Source organism: Thunnus maccoyii, chromosome 8, assembly GCF_910596095.1.
Source record: "Thunnus maccoyii chromosome 8, fThuMac1.1, whole genome shotgun sequence".
Lineage (NCBI taxonomy): Eukaryota > Metazoa > Chordata > Actinopteri > Scombriformes > Scombridae > Thunnus > Thunnus maccoyii.
Genome location: NC_056540.1, coordinates 28,851,351 through 28,862,146, shown reverse-complemented (window position 1 = coordinate 28,862,146; position 10,796 = coordinate 28,851,351). Strand labels below are relative to the sequence as shown.

The 10,796-nt window shown below is 37.3% G+C and overlaps 1 protein-coding gene across 1 annotated transcript; it reads left to right on the top strand.

Moving 5' to 3' along the window:
* Positions 1-4,959: 4,959 nt before the first annotated feature.
* On the top strand, positions 4,960-10,164 carry LOC121902058 (C-type lectin domain family 4 member M-like). The gene is made up of 6 exons (XM_042419232.1): positions 4,960-5,053; positions 5,449-5,550; positions 5,759-6,709; positions 6,832-6,974; positions 7,787-7,896; positions 8,255-10,164. The coding sequence occupies exons 1-6, from the start codon at positions 4,981-4,983 to the stop codon at positions 8,385-8,387; spliced, it is 1,512 nt and encodes a 503-aa protein (XP_042275166.1). The 5' UTR covers positions 4,960-4,980; the 3' UTR covers positions 8,388-10,164.
* The last annotated feature ends 632 nt before the right edge of the window (positions 10,165-10,796 follow it).

The following is a 10,796-nucleotide window of genomic DNA, read 5'->3' as shown; positions in this document are numbered from 1 at the left end:
TAGACACTTCCTATAGCCTCTAATGAGTGTCTGGATTCTGGATGAAGGTATTTTGGACCATTCCTCCTTACAAAACATCTCCAGTTCACATAGGTTTGATGGTTGCCGAGCATGGACAGCGCGCTTCAAATCATCCCACAGATTTTCAATGATATTCAGGTCTGGGGACTGGGATGGCCACTCCAGCACATTGTACTTGTTCCTCTGCATGAATGCCTGAGTAGATTTTGAGCAGTGTTTTGGGTCGTTGTCTTGTTGAAATATCCAGCCCCGGCGTAACTTCAACTTTGTGACTGACTCTTGAACATTATTCTCAAGAATCTGCTGATATTGAGTGGAATCCATGCAACCCTCAACTTTAACAAGATTCCCAGTACCAGCACTGGCCACACAGCCCCACAGCATGATGGAACCTCCACCAAATTTTATTGTGGGTAGTAAGTGTTTTTCTTGGAATACCATGTTCTTTCGCCGCCATCCATAATGCCCCTTGTTATGACCAAATAACTCAATTTCTATGTTTCATCAGTCCACAGGACCTTATTCCAAAATGAAGCTGGCTTGTCCAAATGTGCTTTTGCATACCTCAAGTGACTCTGTTTGTGGCGTGTGTGCAGAAAAGGCTTCTTCCGCATCACTCTCCCATACAGCTTCTCCCTGTGCAAAGTGCGCTGAATTGTTGAACGATGCACAGTGACAGTGACTGCAGCAAGATGATGTTGTAGGTCTTTGGAGGTGGTCTGTGGGTTGTCTTTGACCATTCTCACCATCCTTCGCCTTTGCCTTTCCGATATTTTTCCTGGCCTGCCACTTCTGGCCTTAACAAGAACCGTGCCTGCGGTCTTCTATTTCCTCACTATGTTCCTCACAGTGGAAACTGACAGCTGAAATCACTGAGATAGCTTTTTGTAGCCTTCCCCTAAACCATAATGTTGAACAATCTTTGTTTTCAGGTCATTTGAGAGTTGTTTTGATGCCCCCATGTTGCCTCTCTTCAGAGGAGAGTCAAAGAGAAGAACAACTTACAATTGGTCACCTTAAATACCTTTTCTCATGATTTGATGCATCTGGCTATGAAGTTCAAGGCTTAATGATCTCACCAAACCAATTTTGTGTTCCAATTAATCAGTTCTAAGTAGTTACAGGTGTTCAAATCAACACAATGACAAGGGTGCCCAATTTTTTTCTCAGGAGAGACGTAAATGAAAGAGAAGATTCAGTAATTAAATTAACTGGATATAGTGCGCACAACAGGACAAGTTGTAGAGATACAGTATATGAGGAGTTTTGCTCTTAGACCTCATTGCGACGTCTTCAGTTTAAATTGTCATATTTAGTCATGCTATATGCCTTGCAGAAATATTCTCCCGATGAAGTCTCGACCCTGCTGCTGGTGAAGGGGTGAAGAACAGTAACTGAAGATGTGGTTCTGATGAAACTGGAGGTGAATGGAGTGAAAGTGGGTTGCACCGATCTGACACTGATATCACAGCTGACGGCAGAAGAGAAAGAAACTGATTTTAACATTTGACAGTGACAAGAGGTTATGGCAAAATCTGATCGGTTGAACTGAAAAGTGTGAATGTCCTGATTGAGTTGGAAGTGGGGAAAGGAAAAGAGAAGGAGAGAGAAAATCTGAATAAATAGAGCAAGCATTAAAAGTAGTCTTTTAGATATTTTAGATATTTTTGTCTGGATCAAAGTGGTGACCCAATGGACCTGCTGACACACTGTTAGCATAACAGTTAACGTTGACATAAAATAATACAAGACATTGCTGTTAGTGAAGTCCATCCAGTTAGCATATATAACATTATAATGATGTGATTCAACATTCAAAACAGAGGAAATGTTGACATTGTCAAGTGTTCTCCGTACAGATACCAGTACATGCTTGTACAGGGTTTCGTCATAATCTAAAAGAGAGTAAAAAATATCAACTGAACAAGATTTTTTCTCTCTGGAGGTAGGAAAGTTTTCCTTAAAGGAATCAAACACCTAAGTTAGAAAGTTTACTCTATGGTAGCATGTTACAAACTCTTGAACAAGTTCAGTTACCTTTTATTCACTCTTGAAGTAACAATTTGCTTCAACATACAAAATAGAGAACCTCTTTCTTTCTGCTTATCTCTATTGGCTCTATTATGCTTCCAACTTGCAACAATACTGTGAGTTAATCTTTCTGACAAAGCGCAGAGATACTTTTATGGTACTGTAGGCTATATGTAGCTACAGACCTGAACTCAAGCACAACAGAGGCTTAATTCAGTGCTCAGCACTATCTAATCTCTCTGCCGCAGTTCAAACACTTCAGTCTGGCGGAGCTGCAGAAACACTCTCAGTTTATTCTACAACGGTTAAGAGATGGCGCTAAGTGCTCCGCATGGATGGAGGGATCAATACTTGCAGCACAGCAGCTGCCCTGACAGCCTGTCTTCCCCTGATGTCTAATGCAGCAGTGAGGAAAATCAAAACATCAACTGCTTGGAGGTCTGGCACATGTCAAGTTGACAACGTTTTCTGTCATTATGGAAATTTTGACAAATGACACATTTTTGCAGTCATGTTTCTCTGCATATTTTTCCAGCATTTTGTTACAGCTGCCACAAAGCTGATGTCTGTGCTGCAGCTGTGTCAAAAAATGTATTCATGCTGAGGAAGTGCAGATAGCTTACAAATGGCTTGTGTTCAATAAAGCATCCAGAGTGTCCCCCAGCAGTGTTATGACTTGTAAACTGTTCAGATAAATTAGATGAAAGTTAAAGGAATAGTTTTGGGACATGTTGGGAAATTGAATTCTGTTTGAGAGTTAGATGAAGAGATTGTTGCCACTCCCATATCTGTCAGTTACATGCAAGGCTACAGCAAGCAGCCACTTAGCTTAGCTCAGCATAAAGACTAGAAACAGGGGGAAACAGCTAGCCTCGAGTCTTGTGGAAACACCTGCACCCCACTAAGAAATAGTCCTGCACATAAACCCCCATTTAACCTCAACATGTTGTTTTTACACGTCTCTTTTTTCTTTTTTTTATGGATTATACAAATAAAACATAACATGTTAATTAGTGAAGTTAATTAGAGGTACTGGTAGATAGATCTGCTACCTTTTGAAAGAGCCAGGCTAGCTGTTTTCAGTCTTAATGCTAAACTGAGATAATTGGCTTCATATTTATGGTACAGACATGAGAGTGGTGTCAATTCTCTCATCTAACTCTCGACAAAAAGATGAAGAAGTATGTTTCCCAAAATGATGAACTATTCCTTTAAAAGAAACCGTTGCTTGCATCTTTCAAACATAGATGTTTTGATGAAGAACAGAAAGAAAAAGTTTCAGACTTCACCTAAATCAGACCTAAAGCAAAAGGTCAACAGTATGTAAATTAAGTCTTTTTGCTAGAGCTAAAATGTTAAAGTTTATAATGATGAAGGGGCTAGAGGAAAAAAAAAATCTAGAGTTTTTATCTCCTTGGGAGAATGAATGTGCTCAGCAAATTCCATAGTCAGTCCATTATTTTTTTTGACATTTCTTTATTTAAAGTAATATTTTATCTTGATGGTGGCAGTAAAGGAAAGGTCAGTGGTCACAAAAAACATTAGGATTCATCCTCTTTTTCTTTATTCTTGTATTCAGTATCACTCAATACAGTATTTGATGTTTTGCCCTGAGGGTGATGCTTGAGGAAGTTCATGAATCTGGCCTGATGGTTGAAGCTAGAAGACCAAGAGGGCGTCAGAAAGATTCTGATTCATGAATATCCAAAGACAGTTTCATGGAGGCAAATTTCAAAATACTTTGCCATGAACCAAAAGGAAAATATTGACCTGATGGTGTCATTAGCTGAAATGTCATGAGGTCACCAATATCTGTGGGAATTATCCTCTGGAGACAAATATCCACACTAAAGTTAATGGCAATTTGGACAGTTAGGAGTTATATTTAGCATTTGAGTGACATTGCCATTCTTATGCTCCAGGTAGCAGGAAAGAAAACTCATCAGTGAATGATTCAAAAATAAAAGTGATTTTATTATTATTTTATTATTAATAAATATTGATTTTAATTATGCTCTTTGGATATAATTGCCTTGATAGTATACTGTAAGTGCTTGAGATGGTGTTTGTCTGTACACTATGCTGAGTTTGCATTTTTTTTTTTAAAAATTTGGAATATGTGTTTCCATGTGGCTTGGTCACTCATTTGACCTCAATGGGAAGTTAATCTGTGGGAAAAGGGAAGAGAAACCAGAGAAGATAAAAGTCTGGAGCCTGAGAGCAAAAGAACAGTGAGACAAAGGAAAAAAAAATCAGATAATTGAACTCATTTTGACCGAAAATGACCTGTAATATAAACTGAGAATGTGGACAGTACAGTACTTTTTTAAGTTTAAGAAGACCAATCAGAGCTTAGGTTTAAGTCCAACATTTGATGACACAGGACATAGGAACATCCTGTTTGGATGGTTTTTATGTGCTTGTTATAACTTGGTTTGAGTTTCTTTATGTGAACGCAGTTATACTGAAACTTTCATCTACTCAGATCCAAGGTAAGAACAGATTTTCTTCAGTCTATTTCACACTTAGATCATTGAATGGGTTGACATACATGTAAATATTTTGAACTCTAATTCACTTTATCACAATTTTGTATTACATACAGTACCTGTATATATTTTTATTCAAGTAAATTTAAATGAACTCATTAAAACTAAAATAGCAGTACTTTCATTCCTCAAGCAGACTTAACTTTGTGCACACTCCAAAGGCAAACCACAAATTAGACTTTGACAGATTTTGGCTTAATCCTTGCAAATAATTATGAGAATAAGATCTAGTAAAAAATAAAAATCTAGTGAAGTTCAATTAACTCGTCAAAAATAATTGATTGAAACATAAAAATACTGAGAAGAAGACTGATTATGGCTTTATAAACATCTACAAATGTCTCCTCTGAACAGGAAAAATGATAAAATCGTTATAAGAATGGATTCAATGGAAATCGATGACAACTTGTATATAAATAAGAGCCTCACAATGGAAGGCCTCATCACCCGAGGTACAGTATCACTCTGAAAACACACACACAGACAGAAGGTTAACAACAAATGAAAAACACAATCCACATAGTCTTTATTGAGAAACTGACCTATTGGTCTACTTACATTTTAAAGCAATAATGTTAAACTTTTTCATATAAATGCCAAATGCACTGATCTGTTGACAATTCATGAAAGCTCTTACATTTGGTTTTCTATGAGTTTACCTGTAGGGACAAAGAGATTCCTGTATTTTGATGTCTGTACTCTCATTACTTAATGAACCAATGCCCGACACTTATTGCTTTAATGTGGTGAACAGCTACTAATAACAGAGAATTGGTATGGTTTGGAGGGGAACATATCCTATGATCTACTTTTGATGTGAGAATTGTCTTTATTACCTTTGATTTAGTGGATTTCCAAAGAAGAAAGCAGCCGTCCAGATGTGGTACTTTGTGTCTTGGGTTACTGTGTGCTCTCCTGTTGGCTGGTAATATAGGACAGATCATCTACTGTAAGTGATTTGTTTGTCGTCACCAAAAAATTAATGTTTATTTAACCAATTGTCACTTGGCTTCATGTCACTTCATTTTTGTGAAACCTTCAAAAATACATCTCCGATTAGATGCAGCTAGTATTGGAGGCATTTTTTTTAAAACCCAAATCTAATAATTTAAGTAAATATTGTCAGTATTTTGGAGCACTTTTTTTCTATTTCACAGATGAGACAATCATCCATGCTGCAACAGCAGACCCACTGCAGGAAAATTACAACACTCTGACTCAAGAGAAGGACCAAACTGATAACAGCACCCTGACCACAGAGAGAGACCAACTCCAGAGCAATTATGATGCTTTAACTGCGGAGGGAAAAAAGTTAGAGGCCAGACTGAGTAACCTGACTAAAGACAAAGACCAGTTGCAGACCAGTTATAATTCTCTGGCTGAAGAGAGAGAAGAGCTTCTCACCAGTAATACGGCTTTGACGACTGAAAGAGATGAGTTCAAGGCCAGTTTCAACAATCTGAAAAACGAGAGAGACCAGATACAAGCAAGTTACGCGACCTTAAAACAACGCAGCAATCAATTAAAGACAAGCTATGATGCAATGCAGAGGAAACATGAGGGGCTACAGACCAAACACATTAATCTGACAGCAAGTAAAGACCAGCTAGAGATCAATTACAGTAATTTGCAAAGAGAAAAAGATGTGTTACAGACCCGTGTGAGTACACTGATGGCAAACAGCGATCATTTACAGAGCAACTACTCTTTACTGAAGAGGGACAGGGACCAGTTGCAGACCAGTTATAATTCTCTGGCTAAAGAGAGAGAACAGCTTTTAACCAATAAAACAGCTTTGACTGCTGAAAGAGGTGAGTTCAAGGCCCGTTTCAACAATCTGAAAAATGAGAGGGACCAGTTGCAGAGCAATTACTCTTCAGTGAAGAGGGAAAGGGACCAGTTGGAAAGAAACTACAGTATGATCAGTTCAAAGGATGATCTGCTTCAGATCAGCTACAATTCACTATGGAAAGACAAAGACCAATTGCAAACCAGTTATAATACTCTGAAGAGGGAAAATGTGCAATTACAGACCAATTTTAACAGCTTGGAAACACGTAGAGATCAGTTACAGAAGAATATTGACAAGATGACTCTCAAAGTAAGAGGTAAGAATTTTTTTTTTTTTTAAATGATTGGACTTTTTCTAAAAGCTTTCATTCATTTACTGTATTTGTCTTCTTAGTCTGTTTTTGATATTTTGTCCCTCTCCCATCTTTTCAATTTGCAGACATGCTCTGTCCGAAAGGCTGGTGGAAGTCTGACATCAGCTGTTACTTTGTTTCAAGCCTGAAGAAAAACTGGACTGAAAGCAGACAAGCCTGCATTTCCATGGGAGCAGATCTGGCCGTCGTAGACAACAGGAATGAACAGGTGAGAGAGAGAGAGAGAGAGCTACAGTTAGCCTACAAAACATACATTATTCCTCTGTATTAACATATTTTTAACGATTAGAGGCGCTCTCAGTATATGGATACACTTGATGCCATTACTGCAAATATTATTAAATTTAAGCAGCTTGTCAATTTGAAACTTGACGGGACAGAAAAAAATATTTTGATTCTTTAGAAGAAACAGAGTTTAGACCATTCTGGCCACGGCTGTTTTATTAGATATTAGGTATGTAATAAAGTCAAATGAAAGAATCGTACATACATACATTTTTTCTACAAAACCTATATTTTCCATGAAGGATTTTGTGGAGGTTTTGTGGCTTCCTCTTGTCTACAAACTATGAATGTTTGTACAAAATTTGGTGCCAATCTATCAAGTAGATATCGATAGATATATCGATAGATATTTCAACAGAGAAGTGAAAACTTTGACCTGCTGGTGGCACTAGAGGAGAAGTCAGGGATTCCCAAAGTCATTTTGATTAATTCTCCAGGCACCAAGGATATCTGTACCAATTTTCATCCTCCAATACCTCCAATAGTTGTTAGGATACTTAACACCAAAGTGGTCACTGCCAGTGTGACTAAAACATGTATTGTCCTTGAGAAATAATAGATTAGAAACTGTTTAACAGCATGCTGAAAAAGCAGAAATGATCTGTTAAGATGTGAGCAACTACAACATCAGCTATAGCAAGCCGAGCCCAACTCAAACTTTGTCAAAAGGAAAGACGTCACAGTAGCAAACACTTGCAGATTTCAGTACTTGTATCCTCGCTTTCTTTTACACAGATGTTCATCAGTGGGTTACTAGAATCAGGCCAAAATGCCTGGATTGGTCTGACTGACAGTGGTACAGAGGGGACATGGACGTGGGTGGATGGGACCCCAGTCACCACAGTGTAAGTGTATCAACTTAAAAATGCAATCACCACAAAGTCAAACTAGACCTTACACAACTGCATCCACAGAGACCGAGTGCTGTCAGCAAAATTCATTATCTTGCATGTGTATTTCAAAACACACAGAGGGGGGTGGCGGGGGCGGTTTAAAAATTACACGATTATGGGGACTCTACATAAAGTTATTTCTATGCAAATGAGACTGAAAAAAAATAAATAAATAAATTGGGCCATAATTTCTTCACAGTTTGGGTCAGAAACAATAGGTCAGAGCAGTTGAGAAATACAAAGTGAGTGCTGTAAGACGTGTCAGAGAGAGGAGAAAATAGTGTCTGTCTCTTGTCGTCTTGTACATCAGGTACTGGCAGCCCGGGCAGCCCAACAACTTCAAGAATCAGGACTGTGGAGAAATTGTCCACAAACCGGGACAAATGGGACAATGGAACGATGACGGCTGTTTTGCAGATCAACTGTGGATCTGTGAGAAATAAGATCACAGTGATTTACACTGTTAATGATGGACTGTGGTTCTAATGTTTATCTTCAAAGTTTAAAGTCTGGTGATATTCCCATCCCATGACAAGACCACAGCGATGAATTGATCCTACTAACAAGTATTGTCTGTGTGTTCAAAGCCTGATATAGTTTATTCCTCTGAGCCACAGAGCTCCATTGTTATTAAAATAGTTTATTTTGAGTCGATCACACATACTGTAGGCTACACTGTGCTGAAAATATTGGCCAACAAATACACGATTCAGTCTTGTTTGAGTAACATTTGTCAGAAAAACTACAGTACCCACATGTTTTTAGAAATGATTTAGCCAATTTTAAAAATGATTTAAAATATTTACATCTTCAGGAGGCTTTGAGCTGTGAGCCACAGACTGAGGAGGGAAGTCAAACAGTATTGAGAGATGAACTCACACATTGTTAGTTTTGGTCTTTTAATGGGATTGCTGAATATAATAAAAACATAAAATATTGGCAGCCTTATCCTTCAATACTGTTAAACGATCGTTTTACCCAAAAAACACATTGCATACTTCCAGTGGTGTACAGCCATGCAGATAGTTGTGGTTTTATTTGCACAGATCTTGAGATAACTGTCTCTGAGATTTCTGCCTCCACTCCAATACAATGACAAAGGATTTGCATTAATGTTGTCAAAAGCATTGAAAAATGGCGAGAGCACATGTGTTTCCAAAAAAAAAATGACCCTGTTATTCTGGCTAATACATTGAAAAACATTAAAACGGTGTTTTAGATTATTCAGAGTAACAGGGACTTTTTTTGTGACCACTTTTATCTTGTATTTTGAGTGACCTAACCCTTTAATAGATACAAAACATGACAGGAATAATATCCAAACAGGCTGTGCACCCATTCTTCCATCAGAATCATTGCATTTTTAGTTTGCAACGAGACAATTTCTTTTTTAGCATTTATGATTTTCACCTTGTACATTGCTAATATTTACCAATTAGCTGATGCTTAGTGTTTGTAAAAAATAGATTTTGATAGATTTTCCTCTGCTGTATTCTGTGTCTTTTGGAATAGCATAGACATGTAAACAAATTGTCATCTCTGTGATTAATTAATATGCATGAAAATGAATGTATACTACAAATAATGCATGTCACAAAACACATTGGTATAAGATTTGCATATGATATGAATTATTTACAATACTGCTCTGTATTGATTATATGACAGTGGTGAAATGAGCTCTCTGGCACAGACTAATTTACATCTCGGTATTTTCCCAAGGAAATTTATTGTTTGTGTTTGAGGTGTGTGTGCAATAAGCTGGCACAGTCTAATTAATTATTTATTGAGGGAAATGATTTTCTCTTCCCTGGTTACTTAAATCTTGACTTCAGAATTCAGTCACAAGAACAGAACAAAGATGTCTTACAATATTGAAATTGAAGCATTATGAACGTGCCTTTTTTCTGTGTAGGTAAAAACAGAACATGTATTGATATTTGGATGCACCAAACAAGGTGGAACTGGGTTAAACTTTAAGATTTAGACTGCAGAATGACTTACAATAATGAGCACATTTATTGTTTTGCATCATGGACATCTTTTCAAGAATACCAGGCTGTTAAAATCAGAGTAGTATGGACTTTGTTTTTTTTTTTCACCATTTTTTTCTTCTTCACTCAGCTATATCTGGGTCAACACGCAAATGTCATAAACAGGTCAAAATAATCCAGCAGAGCTCAAATCTGTTAACACCTCCTGACCTACTCCACTTTTAAAACAGGCTTTTTTTGCCAAGAAATATTTTCTTTCTCCTTTGTCTTTGTGCTTATTCTTATTTTTGCATTATAAATTAATATATATATATATATATATATATATATATAGCAAATATGGTGGTGTAGAAGTCTGTAAAGGATCAGAGACATTGTGCTCACTCAACTTGAGGGGGCATGTATGCACAAATTTGGATGGCTTTAGAAATTGTTGAATTCTATTTAAAATAATCATTTTTAATTTGCCTTAATAATATAAACAAAAGTCTTTTTTAAAAAATGTATATTTAACTCTGACTGCAACACACTGTCAAAACAAATTAGCATCACTGAAATGCATCCTACAAAAACAGAGGATGGACATGAAGAGACTTTTTCAAGAGAGTAAAGAGCTGAAGAGTGTAAGTAAAAACTGTATCTCCACGTTTGTGAGCTTTCTTTTCTTTATGGGGGCTGGTTTGATCCTAGAAGCCAAAGCAGATAATTACTGATAACAAGTTGATTTGATGTGAACATTAACATATGCATTGTGCAACTGTGCCCCCTCAAAAAAACTTGACTGCATGACACCTCTGCTCGTGCTGGTTGGTCGGGTACAGACAGAGGTGGATAACTGGACGGAGAGCCTGAAACTCT